Below are 18836 nucleotides of genomic sequence, written 5' to 3' on the forward strand. Positions count from 1 at the left end.
ATATTATATATATATATATATATATATATATTCATACAATATAATATATTGCAACATATACATATAATATGTACGCTATTGAGAAATATAAAATTAATAACAAATATACATCTAATCACTAATATTCAATTAAAATAATTTATCGTATATAGATTATAATTTTTTTCTTATCAGACATGTAAATCTAATTTTTATCTAGAAAAAATAAATAATAGTAAAATTTATTAATTTAGATTATATGTAATGTTAATATTATTATATAGATATTTATTATTAATTATATTTATTATGATTAATGAATCTTTATATAGAATGTAATAGTTAATTAATTAATAAATGATGAAGATTATATATGGTAAATTTTGAAATGGTGAGATTTTAGATATGCCACATAGGTTAAGGCTTAATCCTATTATATAATAGATATATATATATATATATATATATATATATATATATATTCATACAATATAATATATTGCAACATATACATATAATATGTACGCTATTGAGAAATATAAAATTAATAACAATATACATCTAATCACTAACATTCAATTAAAATAATTTATCGTATATAGATTATAATTTTTTTCTTATTAGACATGTAAATCTAATTTTTATCTAGAAAAAATAAATAATAAAATTTATTAATTTAGATTATATGTAATGTTAATATTATTATATAGATATTTATTATTAATTATATTTATTATGATTAATGAATCTTTATATAGAATGTAATAGTTAATTAATTAATAAATGATGAAGATTATATATGGTAAATTTTGAAATGGTGAGATTTTAGATATGCCACATAGGTTAAGGCTTAATCCTATTATATAATAGATGTCATCTAGAGTTATCAGTAATTCAAGTCAGAATTGAGGAGTGATCACAATTCAACTAATACAAAGTTTTCTTGTTGGAATATAATAATAATATAAAGAAAAAGCATGAAAATCAAGATAACTGTTCTCAAGGGAACACCAAGCGGTGCGACCTCCTGTCTGTGAATAGTGAGGTCTCGGGTTCAAACCCCACTGCTCCCCCTCCCCAACTCCCCCAAGTCAAAAAAAAGAAAAGAAAATCAAGATAACTAAATTATTAAGCAATTTTCTTGAGCGGACAATGAATGACTACTACAATGAGAATAACGATATATAAGTCAATATACGAATGAGTTGTTTATAAATTTGTAATGCACGAATAGTCGTAATAAGTTAATATGGTGAAATTTTCGTTTCCTCTAAAATTTGTCCAAATTTAAATGACTATTCATGCATTACAAACTGCTTATTCGTAGATTTATATTGACTTTAATTAGAGGTATTTTATACGCATATTTTGGGTGTTTATGAGTGATTTCTATGCTTGATTTATGTCAAATATCATTTTTTAATTTCAGTTCTAATGGATTTCTTTGATGTTTTTGGTAGATTATGGAGAAAATTTTTAATTTTGAGAAGTGTTTTGAAGTCTTAAAGTGAGTCTAAAAAGTTGATGACATGCATGTGAAGTTGGACGGTATGTCTATACCATCTTGGATGTCCGAACCGAATTGGCGAGAAATTTGTGAGCTGATGTCTTTGACTCTTGCAGTGGGCTGAATTTAAGTCTTTGTTTTTGGCCTGGGTTTATTGCTTAAGGTTTGTCTGCCTTTCCTTATAGTATTAGTACTCCCTCCGTCCCATTATTTAAGACACACTTTCTTTATTGGGTTGTCTCATTATTTTAGTCACATTTCTATTTTTAGTTAAAATTAGAAATCACTAATCATTTAATTAGCTTAACCAAATCCTACCTATAAAAACCCTAACCCTAACTTTTTCCTCTCACTCTCACCCAAGGCCGCCATCTCCCCTCCCCTCCTCTTGCGCCCCCTTCTCTGGAACCCTAAAATCTCCGTCGCCTCACCCGTACCCTAGTCTTCTACTGTGGGCCTGTGGCCCTTTTGGAACCCTAAACCTCCGCCGTGATGAGTGAAAAATTAGGCTGAGAAGTTTATTTGAGATAATGGAGGCCACTTAGCCTTAATTGTTGATATTTTGTTTGTATTTAAAGGCATACATTGAAATTACAAATTTTGAAATTACATAAACATTGATTAAAAGTTTACAATAACACTCAACATATGAAATCCTATCAAATTAGCTTGACATTGCATACATAATTCATTGCTCATCGTACCTTGGATATGACACAGTCTTTTATCACTTCTTTAGTGATGGACTGTATTGGTTTCTCCTCTAGTGTTCCAGTTTGTCAGTTTTTACTTGATCTCTTGGCTGGTACCATCTTCGTGAAAGGGAATATCTTATTTTGTCATCGAAAATCACACTTTCATCTGTAGAAAATAAAGGCCTACAAACTGCACACATAAACATAACTTTAGTTATGATTTACTCTTGCATATCCTGTGTGGTTCTGCTTCGTGTAGAGTCAAGTATAATCTGTAGTTGGTTTTTGTGATGTAGAACCACTTTTCATCTATATGCATTATATTGTGCATACTCTTAAACTTCAGGGCCATGCAGATTCTATCAAACTGTATTTGCTCAAGCGAGAACCGTAGCTTTAACAATTTGTTGAGGGTTGTCAAATCTGACATTATTGCACTTGTATGAGCTTTGATTAGTCCTTTAGTGATCCATCTACCCACTTTGCTTTTGGAGCAGCCAATACTTGTTGCTAGCCTTCTAACTGTGCATCTTTTATGCAATTCCAGACTTGCAATGAGTTCTAAGTCGATTTGCACTCGCCTATGTTGCATAGGTACGGAGGTGCGGATGCGGATGCGGGCGCGATACGATACGAGTATGGGGATACAGGCTTTTAAAAATTATAGGGTGTGATTCGGCAATGATACATTTAATTATTAAAATTTTATGATATATAATGCTTATAAAATATATACAATTTAAATTTTCTTAAATTAATTATATGTAATTTACATTTTATTTTATCCAAAAATTAAGCATTTTCAATTATATAAGTTAATTGAGCAACAATATAACGATTCAAATATTATTAGTCCAATATATAAGTCGTAACTGAAAATAAAATTATCAAAATAACCTTGTGTAGGCCTTTCGTGCACGAGATACGTGAATTTCGCCTATGGAATTTGCGAATCCGGTTTATTTTTATTTTTTTTAAAAAAGATACACCACGTGGCGAATCGGGTGCGAATCCGAGAGAATCGCACCCTAAAAGAATCCGATTTGCCGTACATGCTAATTTTTGAAGAATCCGTGCATCATAGGCACTCACTTTCTTCCATGTCGTTGAATTTTTTTGCTTTCAACATTGATAATTTGACCTCTTTGTTGTTGTTCTTTGGCAGCCTTCCACAGTCGAACAATACGATATCCTAACTTTGACATGGCAGTCTTTTGAGTCCCTCGAACAAGCGTCCCATTGTTGCTATGTTGAAGAAGAAACAACGCTATAGCTTGTCTCTCTTGTATTGAGAGACCCTTTTTTTTTGTCATTGTGGGAAAGTTTTTTGTTTTTTAAACTCTAGTGTGTGGTAAATTATAGTGGAAAATTTTCTGTATTTATATCCTCACTAAATTGTAGTGGGAAATTTGAATGCAATGAAAGTTTGTTTTGGACTTTATATCAGCCGCTTTTTTACTTTTTTCTTTTTTTCCAAGTTTTTGCCCATTTTTTGGTTCCATTTCAATTCTGACGCATGGTTCTGTATATGACATAAAGCAATTGAATTTTGTCATTTCTCTCTTGGTATAAATATTAATTCAAAATTGAAACGAATATGTAATGTGAGAATTTTAATAATTGGGTATTTTTTGATAGATAATTTAAGTAGGCTATTATTATACATCACTATAGTTTTAAAACGAAAACCAACCGTTGGTTTTCGACTCGGTCGAATCGTAGGTTCAGGGCCAAAAACTGACCCGTAAAATAGAATAAACGGGCTAATTACGGTTCATCTTTCCGGTGAACCGCAATCGCCGGTTCAAGCTCGGAACCAACGATTTTTGGTCAATGGGCAACACTAAATGGACATTCGTCCTTGATTCACACCTCCAAATACGTCGTTTAAAAGGATATATACACATAACAAACTATTACAGAAATCTAACAAATTCGTCGTTATTCTAACGGCTTGAAATTGACACTCGCACTTTTGATTCACATCATTCCGAATTAGGTAGGTATAAAAAGAATTAGCCTACAAATTCGGGTTTATATTTTCAACTTAGTGTACAATTTTTTTGTGAAGGGAACTTAGTGTACAATTAATTATAGATATTGTTACAAGTCATTATTAAATTTCTTCAAGGTTGAAAAGCAAGGAAAAGGTAAAATGAGTAGCATGCTGGTGGCCGCTATTGTAGCTGCAAGAAGAAGATGTTACGACGGCAGAGACGACCATGAATCTCACTCAAATTCTTCCACGGTTTTGTATACTTTTCAGAATTTAAAGGTTTTTCTAATTTAAGAAACTAAAAAGTTCATTTTTGTAAGTTTTGTGTGATGACAGAAAGTAGATCCAATAATATTTTGCAAGCAGTGTGATGAGAAGCAAGTTGATGCGGCGAAGAAGAGGTTAGATGAGAGGCTGCATCCACAACCAACCTCACGAACCAACAGGTAAATTAATAATATGATTAACTCTAATTGTAAGATCAATTATATAATTAAGCTAATTAATTAGATCATAAGATTTGAAATCTATCTATATCTATATCTATATTATACATAAAGAAGGAGTTTTAACGGCTATAAATTCCCGGCAAAATTTTTAGCAGTTATTTTTTCAAATTTTATACTTTGAAAAGACATGGGTTTCAGCAAAAACTCAGTTGTTCTTCCAAAATTTCAGCAACAAATCATTTTTTTTTTCAAAATTTCAATCACATTTCAGAAAACACAATAACAGAAACGAAAATTCCAGTAATAATTCAACAGCCACGCAAACAAAATTAATTGAAAATCTTCATCATAAAAAGGAAAATGACAGACGATAATTTCTTAAGCAATTGAACAAATTTGTTTTACCCAAGAAATTTTCTAATTCAAAATCTTGAATGCGCTTTTTTCTTTTTCTTCTATATTAAAGAGAAGATGAAATTTTGAATAGAAAATAACTTCAATCTGCGTAAGAAATTGAACAAATTTGTCTTGCATAAAGAACTTTTCTTGAATCTTCTTTTTCTCTTATTAATTGAGATAAAAGAACTTGAATAACTCCGATGAAAGAAAAAGGGAAGAAGAAGCAGAAGCGGTGCTACATTTCCGACGCTATTGTAATTTCAATGCATTCACTTCAACGATCTGGGGCTATCGACGCTTTCAACTATACATACTTCTGAAAATTGTAGTTTCACCACTATTGTTTATGAGAATTAAGAAGAAGGTAATGAAATTATTTTGCAAAAAAAGAAAGAAAAAAGAAGAAGAAGAAGAAGATAACCGTTGCAGAAAGAAGACGAAGAAAATGAAAAGGGCGACGTTGTAGAAAGAAGAAAAGCGCAAGAAGAAGAAGAAGAGGACGCAGCGGCGCTGCATCCAAAAAGATGAAATTCATGGAATTTTGAATAGAAAGTAGGGTTTTCACTATTCTTTCTTCGGTTTACTTGTATTTGTATTTCTTTTAATTAATTTTGGGGAATTTAAAGATGGGCTTTCAATAAGTTGATTCTTTGAGCCCAAATTGAATCGAATCTTTAAATTCCCAAAACTAATATACTTGGGGAATTTTGGAGTATTAGGTTTATGCTAATAATTTTGTTTAATTTAATTAAAGATATAAAACTATTAAATTAAGTGTGGGATATTGATTAAAATTATAGAACTCTAAATATGGTTTATAATATTTTTTTTATCTTTGTGTATGAAAATATTTATTTATTAATTATAAAATGTCTAATATTTTATAATTATAATGCGTGATATTAATTATAATTATTAATAATTTAAATATTCATATAATATACTTCATCCGTCCACAAAAATGAGTCATTATTCATTTTTAGATTAAATGGTGGGTCTCTTTCTCCACTAACAATATAATTAATTATCATTATTAACATCTATATCTATATAATATATAGAAGAGGAGTTTTCTCCCTCTACTTTTTATCTCTCTTCTCCCATCAATTTTTTAACTTTTTTTTTCTCTTTTTTTTTATAATTTTAATTATTTTCTAAACATGATCAAATTTAATTTATAAAAAAATATTCAATGTGCATCTTAAACTTAAATTCGTCAGAAGATCTTTAATATGGTATAAAAATTATAAAAAATGAATTTCAAACGAATAAGTTACTAAATTTTTAAATTATTTTATTTTCTTTTTCTTTGTTAAAATTTTTCAACTTTTTATTTATGTTTGTGAATAAAAATTTTCAACTTTTTATTTATGTTTGTGAATAAAATTATTTATTTATTATTATTATGTGAAATACTCTATAATGATAATGTGTAATATTAATTTTCTTATCAAATAATTTAAAATAATTTAATAACTATGATTATCATTACACTTTATACATAATTGAAAATTACGTTTTTAAATTTAAAATTTTATTGAGTAATTAGTATTTTATTTTTAAATCATATTTTGTATTTATATATTATATTTTATTTATGTTTAATATTTATATATTTTTATTTAAACATATCATTTAATTTCGATTTCGCCGTGCATCGCACGGATGGTTGTACTAGTATAATATAAAAGAGGAGTCTAACGTAAACTTTTTCCCACCAAAATTTCTCTCACTTTATTTTTCTTCTTATAGTTTTGATTCTCTTTTAAAATCATCAACTTTAATTTATAAAAAAATATTCAATATGGATGTTAAATTAAAGATAACGACGATATCTTTAATTTGATGTAAAAATTATAAAAAATAAATTTAAAACCAATAAGTTATTATAGTTTAAAGTCACCAAATTATTTTTCTCTCTCCTCTCTCTTCTCTCCTCTATCATCTCCTCTCTCATTTCTCATTTTTTTAAATGTCACGGTTCTTTGTTCATTCCTTTTTCCATATTTTTTATTTTTATTTTTTATGTTTTTACTATATAGTATTTTTTATATTTTACTATTTATATTTTTATTATATCAGTTTAATGCAATTACAATGATGAAACTTATTTGTTCATTTTAGAAATCTTTAGCTTAAAAATATTTTTTTAAAGGTCAACTTTATATTAATATAAATTTGTAGATAAATAACTAATATATAGTATATCTTAAAAATCGAATTTTTAAGCTTCAAAATTACTCATTGGAAAATCAGTAATTAGAGAACCAATATCGATTTTCTTTAAAAATAAAAAATAAAAGTAAATTGAAGAGTTTGATTTTTTTAGTAGCACATTTATTTAAATTTACTGAAATTGTATACATTTTATTTTGGAAAATGAACGACACATATCTCATGTTAAACCCTTTATTTTTTCACTTTCCAATTGAAAAAAAAATGTATACGTTGATAGTAACTTTATTTTAAAATTTGAGCATAAACAAAATGACCTCATAAATATGATTTAAATATGTATTCGAAAACTATATTAAACTATAGTTATACTATATGTAAATAAATAGTTTTGTACATCTTAGAATATTATATGATCCATAATGATACTCATTATCATCTATACTTGCTTTTGATATTTCATAATTTATAAATTTATACGCATTATCAATTAAATCAATTAATTGCTATTTCAATAATTGAAAATTCGAATGTTTTCAGATTGATATTTTTATTGAGATTATATTGTGAATAATTTATTTTTTATTGAGATCATTTATGTTTATATATATATATATATATATATATATATATATATTATGTTTAACATTTTTATTTATTTATTTAAATTATCGTTCAATTTCGATGATGGTCGTGCATCGCACGAGCCGGCACATACTAGTTATATGCATATTGAAGTTGTTGACTTTCAAATGGTAATCGTGGTTTGGATACATAATGAAACATTTGTGTTTATTTATTAAAAAAATATTTCTTGATCAATTTGTATTGTGTAGGTCGTCAATGAAGGGGAAAGTGAAGGAAAGAGGAAATTCGAAGGCGTGGAAGAAACCCTAATTTAAGCTGATGAGATTACAGTACTCAACTTCTCTTTGCACAAATTACTTTGTTTACTTTTTACAATCACAATGGATCTAGCTATGCTGATTTATTTGGATATCACCCTATTTTATATAGGGTTAGTTTGATACGTGATATGGAATAAAGTGTGACATGAAATAAGTTGTGATATAGTATTTGATTGTGAAATAAGTTAAAGATAAATATCATGATTTCCGAAATCACTGATATTAAGTTTAGAGTATCAATTCACCCTGATTGAGATTATAAAAATTTATACAGACTCCGAGAAAATTATAAACATCCTCTTGCTAAATTCGCGGAGGAAGATTTGACTAATACATGTGTAAATTTCATACATCATTAATTTAGTAATTTAGCTCCATAGCTTATCAAGCATAAAAGATATGATTAAGATTGGTTTATTATCATAATGTTGAAAAATATAAATCTTTTTTCGTGTATTAAATTAAACTATACCTATCATAAGAGATCGAATGAAAATTCATGATAAATTATTTCCGGGTTTTTAAAATAATCAAACTAGTATTTGTCTCACACAAAAAAACTACCACTTTAAACGTTCTCCCACATGAGTTTCAAATACCAAGTTTTTTTCACTCAACCTAAATATTATCAGAAAAAGAGGAAAAAAGTTGTTCTTCTTGGGGATGAAGTAATGGCATCTTAGCTAATAATCACCTGTAGATTTATCGAAATCTTATTATAAAATTTTGAACAATGTATTTCCTATAAATATAGTGTAGTTTTTATTTACCATTTGGGCCGGTATGTCGGAAAATGGCCCAATTGATGAACTCCCCTGAAACGCCGTCGTTCTGCTCAAAATCAAAAGTTTAAAACCCCAACGGCTAGTCCCAACTAACCGTTTCACACCCATAATTCAAAACCTTTCTTTCAGCTAAGAGTTTAAAGAAACAAAAGCTACTTCTTCTTCTTCTTCCTATTATACATCGTCTGTAAAATCAGATTGTGAAAATCCCATAAATCCAGAAAATTATTTACACGAAAATGGTTTACACATACACTCCCACATACTACACCTCACTGCAAGACTCCATCACTTCGATTTGCAAGACAATCCTCCCCTTCCCCTTCAAGAAGAGGCGGCATCCGGCGATCGCGGCAGCCGAGCAACGCCTGTCAAAGCAGCAGTCCGATAATCTCAAGTGGCAGCAGGATTCATTCCACCAGATACTCAATTTGTTGGGACTTTGTAAAGAAGGCATTGTTCCTGCAAATGAGGTCTCTGCTTTTAGAACACACCTTCTCGAGACCCTCATCGCCTCCCCCGCCGATCACGAGCCGCCGTCCATCTTGAGGGATAAGTTGATCTTCTTGCAGGTCAGTCATTTAGCTGCTTATCTCTCTCTCTCTGCAATTTGATTATATTGAGGTTTGTCCATCCATTAGGGCTCATTAATCCTCAATTAGGATTCATTAATCACAATTAGGGTTTTATTGGGACCAGACCCTCATCCTAATACCAGTGAGAAAGAGTTGGTTTTTGAACCAGATTCAGACATAGCTGCGATTATACAATTTGTGTAGGCTTAAAGAAGAAATCATGATTTCATATTTTACCATAGATGACATGGTTTGAGTAAGACGAAGAAATCATATTGTTGATATGGATTTCTCCTAATAGGAGTTACTCTATGCGAAATGCATATCAGAAGAAGAGTACCATGCATCAAAGAGGCCTTTGCTGCAGAGACTTGCAGTTCAAGGAGCTGAGATCGAGGCGAGGAACGTGATAGCCGGGGTGGTGCACAAGGACACTTCAAACGACGAATGGTCCGAAATAGATCTCAAGGATGACAAATGCTCTGCCAATCAACAAGTTATCTCAACCTCCAAAGGGAGCTTGAGAGTGAAAAGAATAAAAGGAGCTGCATCTGTTATAGGTTTTGCATCAAGGGATAGAAATGCAGGCGGGAGCAAAAGCCATGAGAGGGAAGATGGGTTCAAGTCCATTCTCATGGAGGAGAGCCCCCCATCACCAGCATGCGTGGTGGCGGTTGAGAGGAAGAAGGCATCGCTGAGGGCCGCCCTAAACGAGGAAGCTGAGGACAAAGAGAAAGTTAGACTAGGGAAGAGGGTGTGGGGGTTTGATGGATTCAAGAAATGGAGGAAGAACGAACCCAAGCATGAGATAGCTGTCGATGAGCAATCGGATGAAGCAAGTTATGGCGGGAAACTCGTGTCGAATCCGGTTGGAGAGGGGCCGGACACTAGGCAGATCAAGAGGAAGCTGCATCCAAATGGGGCGCCAACTGATTTCTTCGTGGACAAGGTAAGAAGCCTCTGATATTTATACACCATTTCTGCTCAAACTAGGCCCATGTGGAGCTCTCTGATTGGCGAAAATGTGTTGTAGGTTGTAGCAGAGAATATAAAGCAGCAGCTATCGAGAATCAGAGGAGAAAACACAGCAAGAAACCGAGACGATAATCTAACGTAAGAATCCTCTTCTCGTACCATGTTGTTTGTCTTAACAAAGGTTTGAGCATTTGTGTTGTGATATATTCTGTGCTCAGAGATGATGAAATTGAAGCCATCTCGACAAGGCTTCCAGCCGACAAGGCAGACTTGAACCAGCTATTTCCCAAGTAAGGCTACCTAGTTTCAGGCTGTAGCAATTTTCAGCTACTGACAAAATGGTCTTAACAGCTCATTCTTTTCTGGATGATTCAGATCATGGTGTGACCAACATGGCGACGTCGTTTTAGACGTGGTGAGGAAAGAATTCAAGGAGCACATGAGAGAGATGGGAAATCAACGACACAACAAAATTGATGATGAGAATTCACATCCAAATCATAAGCGACCAAACTTGTCAATCCCTTAAATAGTAGTAACATCAAACATAACCCCTTTTTTTACATGTAGTAGACATGGCTGAAATACCTTAATCGGCCCAGAATTCTTCCTTGTAGAATGTGGATGCTATGTTCCATTCTTTGGATTTCAAATTATGCACTTAACTTACCAAAACAAAACCATGGAATAGAAAATGCAACACAATTGCAAAATAGATAGATCTAATATGATTTCACAGACGGTGCAACTAGACAATGGTCACAATCTCTACTATGAATTACCGACATACATGACTGGGAAACTGAGACTCCCAGTGCAAGACTGAAAATAATGAGCAAAAGCATTGGCCAAGGATGCTCTACTCATATTTTGGATAATTGAGGTCTCCTAATCTAAGCATGTTAATAACACGACGACGACAGATTTCCGCAATACAAGTTTTGGCAATTATGTCGTCTTTCCTTGCTCTGATGTACATTTCACTAACTAATTTCGCTACAAACCATGATTTTGCTATTGGATCAGTAAGGATCCGAGAGTATAAATGGAAAATTGTTTCATCAAGGTACTTGGTTTTCAAGAACCATCATATCTAATAAATATGTACAAAACTAACCACCTCAAACGAATCTTAGCCCTCCGTGGAACCCAGACTAACATCTCCCCTGCAGAGTGGGCACACACTGGTGCACCAGAGAGGAATCAGGAATTACACATGAAAAATGCAGACATACACATAACAGGAAATAACAGGGTAGACTTGCAAAAACAGACGCATATGTCCACACCCTGCAATGTTTACATACCCGTGTATTTCTTTAAGCCATTTGTCCACACAGGACACATGATACTCATGATGGCATGGAAGAACTCGTATTTTGTCTCCTTCCTCATACTCGGCCAGGCATATATAACACCTGCATTGTAATTTCAACGAAAATAATCATTTGCCATGTTGGCCTAGAATATCCCTGCATTCTGAAATAGTAGTGCAATGAGTGCATTGATCAGGTATGCTAGACTTTCATAATGAAGTTCAATAGTGATATGTGTCGTTTTATATCCAAACTCAGGATTCTTCCCATTACTAATAGCATCAGCTAATTTGAAACACATAAGTGGAGAATGAGAATGTTTCGATGTTTGGTTACAGATTTAACATTCTCAACTATAGATATTAGATATGTAAACAATGTCCTTTTGTTGTATATAGGAGTAGTAGTATATAGAACTACGTAATTGCAGTCAGAGGGCTCATTCTTTTAGCATTTCAACTCTATCTTTATCATTCTGCCTCACAAAATATTAATTTTACATTCATAATTGATAAAGAAAAGAAGAAAGAAACGTATCACCCAGTTCTCGAAATTTTTCCTTTTCTACATTAGACGAACATTGCAAAAGGCAGGAGAAAACATACTGTGATACGTCGTCTATGGATTCCAATTTTTCTGACTTCCCATGCGTCTTTACTGGAAAAGAATCAACAACTGATTCTGGAGCAGGAAGTGAGGCCACTGACAAGGAAAGTGACATTGGCTGTTGATGAATTTGATCAAGTACCTGTTAGACAAAATAACCATTATGTCAATTATTATGATTAATCAGAATGGTGTGAACTGCAAATAAGACGTACTGAACATCAATTGAGTCCTGTTCCGTTTTGAAACATCTCAAACATAAATTTTTACTCCACATGTTTGTATAAAAACTGTCTACAAAAATAGGGAAATATACACCATAAAATTAGGATCAATGATCAACTGTATTAGCTAATTCTCGGATCCATAAAGCCTATGCCTGATTTTAATTAGAGGCTAAGGTGCAGAGAATGTGGTGGTCATTAGATTTACAATATGAAGTGCTCTACTGTCCAACCTTTAACATGGCTTCCTACTCCATCTATTCATTGTCACATAATCAATGGTTTCCTTTGTTGGTATTTTGTTCATTATTCAATACCCTAGATCTCATAAGGAGGTGAAAGTTAATAAATGAATTCTCTTCAAAACACATCATATCCTTCCATTAGAAATTCTTCAAGGCAAGGTTCCAGTTTACATAAAAAACAATCCAAATGTTCTTGATTTGAGAAAAACAAAGCTAAAAGATAAACATTTCCCAGGTGTAATTCGTTCTTGTCTGTGAAATTCTTAACAAATAACAAGAAACATCAAACAGTTATCTCCTTTATGCCAGTAACTAGATTTCTTATGTATGTTCAACCCTACTTACACATGTATAAATATTTATGCACCATATGAGGCATCCAAGACAAGTTTGCAGATCATAAGAGCAATGACGAAGAAGAATACCTCGAATAATGCTTCTGCTAGCATAACTATTCGAGAAATGCCGGTGCGTGGACCAGATTCCTCAGCTAATGAACTAGATTGGCACAAGCATGAGCCATCAGCATGTACCCCTCGAGGACAAGCTGGGGGTGGATAATCGGTTGAATCAAGAGTCCCACCAAGTCTATCCCAGAGCTGTACAGAAACAAGTTATAACTGGCGTAGTCAAATAAAGAATCAAAAGACAATATGATATTTTCAGAGGCCCCAAATGAACAGAATCCACACATTGATCCCTAAGGAATGCTAAGAATTGGAAACAAAACAATAAACAAAAAGACAACCAACTATCATCACATATATTTTCAAATTATCCACCGAAATGCAAATTTCAGAAAGAGTTGTACCTCAAGTCTGGGGTTCAACTGCTGATCATTACTGCCTGGAGATCTACTCCCACGAGAACCTAAATCTCCTCCAAACTCATCATCAATAAAACCACCACTAAAATCAAGGAGCTGTCTGTCAGGAGATCTCAAACGATCAGAACCAGCAGATGAAAACAAAAATGTTCTGGAATCTGATTGCCTCCTAGAACTGCGCCTTGAAAACGCATCCCAAAATAATCTTCTACTATTCCTTCTGGCCTCACGGCTAATTATTTCAGCAGAATTAGCAGGGAAAATATTTGATGTACTCACCACGTCGACATGAAGTTGATTATCATCTTGTCTATTCTGTTCTCTTTCTGATACCAGAAAACCCAAATCCAGAGGTGTTGCCTCCTGAGGAATATTGTCTCTCAATAAATGGAAGTCCAAAGGTGAATCAGAAACCAAAGAAGAACCAAAATCTGAACTAGAGTAATCGATTTCCTCAGAGACATTATTTTCAACTGAAACTTCATCCAAAAAAGATTCTCTAAGAGCATCACGATATACACCGCTTGAGTTATAGAACCCTTGACCAATTCGAGATGCATCACCTTTCATGTTGCAATTTATGCCATTCATACGATCCATACTGGACATTTCATTTTCAGAAACCAAAACCGGAGATGGTTGACCTCCATAGGAACTACTAGCAGTTCCATCACATCTTGAGCTGTCAATGGATTGACGAGAAGGAACCAACTCCCTACTTTCAGACAACCATTTCCCTCTATCACTAGGATCATCATTGCTTGAACCAACTTCAAGAATAGGATTCTCATATGCACCCAAAAGTCTTCTAGATGAGACCGCACTTTCACTTTTGATGCTGATCAGGTTATCTCCATTTCCCTCTGACAAATCAGAATTTCTTCTTGGGAATTTCAACTTCTTTCTACGACCATGTTCTGCAGAATTTACCAGTAATTCAGCTGGATAATCTTCCATCTACAGAAAAAAAAAATGGCAAGCCATAGAATTAACACCTAATTTACCTATTCCTGTCAGTTCATGCATAAAATAACATTTAAGTGAAGAAATGATCTATAAGCATTCTCCGATCTCATATAAAAGAATAAACCCTGAGATGACCATTTAACTGAAGCTCAGAAGAAATTATCATAATACGCAGCTCATTCTCCCCAGATCCAATTCAGTTGAACACATTAATGTTTCTTACCAGAACTCGCATCATCTCGATAATAAATAAGATGATCCTCAAAAACCTCACAAGTTCAAACATTTAAAATGGATTGATTTCTAGTGAATTAATTGACCTAATGAATTTTTAACTACTCCAAACACCTACATGTCAAACCTAAATGCTTTTATTAGAGACTACCATATTACTTCGGACATCTTTGTCTATTGCACATTCATAAGTTCAAATTGAAAACTCTAGTGGCGTTGTTGATCGTCCATCTTCTTCAAAATTTCACGTATCAAAAATCCATAATAACCCTATTTCTGACTCAGGTACAAAATTGGCTTACCAAAATTTCTGGTTTCCACCCCAAGCAGATAAAATGAAAGCTAAATGATCATTGTCAACATTACCCAATCAAAAACCTTAAAAAACAGGGGACTTTCCCCAATTAGAATTTTAACCTAATCTAATACATTTCAGAAACGAGGGGAAATTGAAGAAAACACACCCATAGAGAATGAAATTCTGAATTCAATTAGCGTCCTTTTAGAACACACAGTTCATACCTCGGTGGGCGAGGAGGAGGAGGAGGCGCCGCAGATGAGGACGGAGGAGATAGAGCGCCTCATGGTGGGGCGAGGGACTTGGCGGGGGGGGCCGGCCCGAGAATGGGAGCTCGAGCCCGTTCGGCTGATACCCGATCCCATCTGGTGACGGTGATTCTTCTCCGTTTCTCTTCCTCTCCAGCCAAAGAGAAAAAGGTGTGAGAGAGAGAGAGAGGAAGAGAGGGTGTGAGAGAGAAAGGTGTGGGGATTGTAAAGGAGCTACATATATCGATGCATTGTAAGAAATGGCGAGGAATGAGGGCTGAAGAAAAATGGTGATGATAATCGCAATAATGGAGGCCTCTGTCTCTCTGTGTGTGATGAGGTGAGAGAGAGGTCTGTGGACTTAATTTCGAGTTTTTCATTTTTTTTGTTTTCTTCAGCTCAAATTATTATTATATTAGTTTTTTTTTTTTTTTAATACTACTAGAGTATCATTTAAGCCCTTCTTAAACTTCAATACTTTATAGTCCCGTATATAGTATCGACCAATCATTTGCCAGCAGTTAAAAAATACAAAAAAAAAAAAGGATTATTTGACAACTAATTCGAGTTTCGGAAGATTTCTGATCATTAAAGATAACAGTTTAGGGAAGGTAATTAGTGCTCATGCAATGCAATATCCATATTATATATCTGAAAATGGATCATTCAAAAATGTTTAGCCACACAAAATGTCGGGATATGATATGATTAGAAATCGAGGTAAGAATTGAAAGGCATATATAGGAATTACGTCATTGGTAGGATCGTTTTAAAACTAAATGATCCTCTAAGTTTCGTAAAAGAAATGTGAAAGAATTCTATAAATTTTAAAGTATATAAATACAAGTTATAATTAGAATGATATAAAATGTACGGGATATGTACTTCGTCCGTCATGTGAAAATAATTTTAATTTTTTTTTGAAGTGTTCATAAAAAATAATTTTATTATAATTATGAATACTATCCCACAATAAATTATTCTCTATATATTAATTTATTTACATATTCTATTGCATGATAGGATCATCTCTCCACTCACAATACAATTGATTTATTTTTAGTGTTAATATATAAGAGTACCCACTTTTATATAGTAAAAATAAATTTTACCCATTCAAATAAAAACATAAAAAAATACTCATTTTTTGTGTTAAAGGACTACATTACCCTTCTATATAAATGTGCAAACCTTAGCCTCCTCTCATTCTCTCATTTCTCTCTCTCTCTACACGCTCTCTCCTCTCTCTCTCTCTCATTCCTCCCCCCACCAGCTCTCTCTCTCTCTCTCAGAGACTATTGAGGCGGCGGATCGACTGGAGCACGGCGGTGGCGGCCGAGGGCGGCCATGGCGACATCGGCGTTGCCGCCGCGCATTCCTCTCCTCATCTCCAATCTCGGTGTCTCTCTCTCTTTCTTCCTCTGTCTACACGCACCTCCGCCGCCGTTCGCCGCCTCGCCGCGGTTGAGGCTCCGGAGAAGGTCATCGATCTCGGCGGTCAGATCTCGAGCCTCACCATCGCCGCCTCGCTCTTTCTCTTCTCTCTCTCTCTCCTCTTGCCTCTTTCCTCTCTCTCTCTCCTCTTTCTCTCATCTCTAGTAGGTCTCTGATCCTTCGCGGCTGATCGCCGCCGCTTCCATCACATTTCTTCTTCTAGTTGGCGCAGCGATTCTCCCAGGCCTTCCACTTCCCGCGAGCAATGAAAAGATATTGCAGTTTGCGTTTTTGAAGATTAGGGTTAATTTTTATTCAAAGAAATTATCACCTCTTGAGAGATTGAGATTCTATATGAAGAGAAATTTGAGGAAAAGTTGAATTCAATTTGAATGTAATCGAAAAAACATATAAGTAACGAAGAAACTGATGAAAATCGCACAATTTTGTACAAATGTTCTTGAATTCACAACCAGGTTTATGAATTCACAACTGAATTATCAGTGTTGGTTGTGAATTCACAATTGAAATAGTGTTGGTTGTGAATTCAAGTTTCATTGGTTGTGAATTCACAATTTGAAATAATGTTGGTTGTGAATTCAAGTTTTATCGGTTGTGAATTCACAACTTGAAATAGTGTTGGTTGTGAATTCACGCGAATTCACAACCAATACTTGAATTCAGTTGTGAATTCGAGTTGAATTCACAACCAGTGAACAGTGGGTATTTGTAAAATTTTTATATGTAAGGGTAAAATGGTAAATGTGGGTATTTTTTTAAGTTTTTATATTAGTGGGTAAAATTTATTTTTACTATATAAAAGTGGCTATTTTCAAAATCCACTCTTATTTTTACGATATGATCATTTTTTTCACTCATAATATACTTAATCAATTTTATTAAAACTCGTATCACACTCTTCTAAGATTATTTTTACCGGATGGATGGAGTATAATAGTTGAACATTATGATATTTATTAATGAAAATGAAACATAATTTGGTTAGAAAATTTTAGACCATTAGATCATGTTTTCATCAATCTCACGTTTGAGTAGATAAGACTACACTCCTTGTGTGCGAAGCACCTATTCACTCTCACATCTTTATTTATGTTTTATTCATTCATCCAATCTTGTGAAGATAAATATAATAATTTATTCTACTCAACACATAATTAATTAATAGTAAATAAATAATTCGTCTTGATCAAAATAAAAATAAAAATATTGAAGACAGACTATATACCACGTCTGTTATATGCCTTCCAATTAATTCATTTTCCAACAAGTCTTTGGTTTAATATCTTAAAGATTCAAATAATTTTTTTTTGGTCTTTATATATATATATATATATATATATCACACACGTATATAGTGGGATTCTTGTTGATTAAATTATCAAACTTTGAAAAGAAGTAATAGTTTATCCACATTGCTATCTATCGCTATCCATGGATCAGTAAATTAATGCCTTCCAAGTAAAGTTAATTGAAGATGAAATTAATTTCTTTTAATGTCATGATCATTTTATAGAGTAAAAGATAGGATCTAAACCTAATTAATCACTTAAATTAGATTGGAGCATTACTCTAAAGTAATGATGGCTCCTGGGTGTATGCTTTAAGAATTCATATGAAGAAATCTTTGTCATCAGACCTTTCTGTATAGAAATAAAGATACATAAAATGTTTTAAATCTGCATGATCGTACCATTTTATGGATGCCTCCAACTTCTAATATTAATTCCCTTTGTTTACGAAAATTATAATCTTTTTATTATTTTCATCTGTCCACTAAAATTATAATTTTTTATTTTTTAAAAAAATCACATTTAGATTTCAAACTCATTCACATTCAATATTTATAAAAAAAAATTAACTATTTAATACATTAACTTTGATGAGTTCTTTTTTCTATTTAATTTTGATGAAATACTTCATTTTATACACATTTTCATTCATTTATTAAAATCTGTGCGTTCAAATCACACTATAA

General features: G+C 32.7%; 2 protein-coding genes across 3 annotated transcripts; one reads left to right on the forward strand and one right to left on the reverse strand.

Annotated features, from left to right (window-relative positions):
• The first annotated feature begins 8936 nt into the window (after positions 1-8936).
• On the forward strand, positions 8937-11123 carry LOC130988169 (uncharacterized). The gene is made up of 5 exons (XM_057911950.1): positions 8937-9465; positions 9770-10417; positions 10502-10581; positions 10662-10733; positions 10819-11123. Exons 1-5 carry the CDS (start codon positions 9133-9135, stop codon positions 10970-10972), a joined length of 1287 nt encoding a protein of 428 aa, XP_057767933.1. The 5' UTR covers positions 8937-9132; the 3' UTR covers positions 10973-11123.
• Positions 11124-11148: 25 nt separating this feature from the next.
• On the reverse strand, positions 11149-15793 carry LOC130988168 (uncharacterized). Of its 2 annotated transcripts, XM_057911949.1 has the most exons (6): positions 15383-15790; positions 13646-14617; positions 13260-13433; positions 12365-12507; positions 11751-11861; positions 11149-11627 (listed from the first exon to the last, which is right to left on the reverse strand). In XM_057911949.1, exons 1-6 carry the CDS (start codon positions 15521-15523, stop codon positions 11576-11578), a joined length of 1593 nt encoding a protein of 530 aa, XP_057767932.1. In that variant the 5' UTR covers positions 15524-15790; the 3' UTR covers positions 11149-11575. The 2 variants fall into 2 exon arrangements, with proteins under 2 accessions (XP_057767932.1, XP_057767931.1); XM_057911948.1 differs by having other exon boundaries at positions 11149-11861; positions 15383-15793.
• Positions 15794-18836: the final 3043 nt, after the last annotated feature.

The sequence above is a fragment of the Salvia miltiorrhiza genome, chromosome 6 (genome assembly GCF_028751815.1).
Source record: "Salvia miltiorrhiza cultivar Shanhuang (shh) chromosome 6, IMPLAD_Smil_shh, whole genome shotgun sequence".
Taxonomy (NCBI): Eukaryota; Viridiplantae; Streptophyta; class Magnoliopsida; order Lamiales; family Lamiaceae; genus Salvia; species Salvia miltiorrhiza.

Coding starts and splice junctions, on each gene's coding strand:
- LOC130988168 (XM_057911948.1), bottom strand. CDS start 15,523: ATGGGATCGGGTATCAGCCGAACGGGCTCGAGCTCCCATTCTCGGGCC. Junction 14,618..15,382: donor CCTCCTCCTCGCCCACCGAG/GTATGAACTGTG, acceptor TTTTTTCTGTAG/ATGGAAGATTATCCAGCTGA. Junction 11,862..12,364: donor TCCATAGACGACGTATCACA/GTATGTTTTCTC, acceptor ATTACAATGCAG/GTGTTATATATGCCTGGCCG.
- LOC130988169 (XM_057911950.1), top strand. CDS start 9,133: ATGGTTTACACATACACTCCCACATACTACACCTCACTGCAAGACTCC. Junction 9,466..9,769: donor ATAAGTTGATCTTCTTGCAG/GTCAGTCATTTA, acceptor TTCTCCTAATAG/GAGTTACTCTATGCGAAATG. Junction 10,734..10,818: donor TTGAACCAGCTATTTCCCAA/GTAAGGCTACCT, acceptor TGGATGATTCAG/ATCATGGTGTGACCAACATG.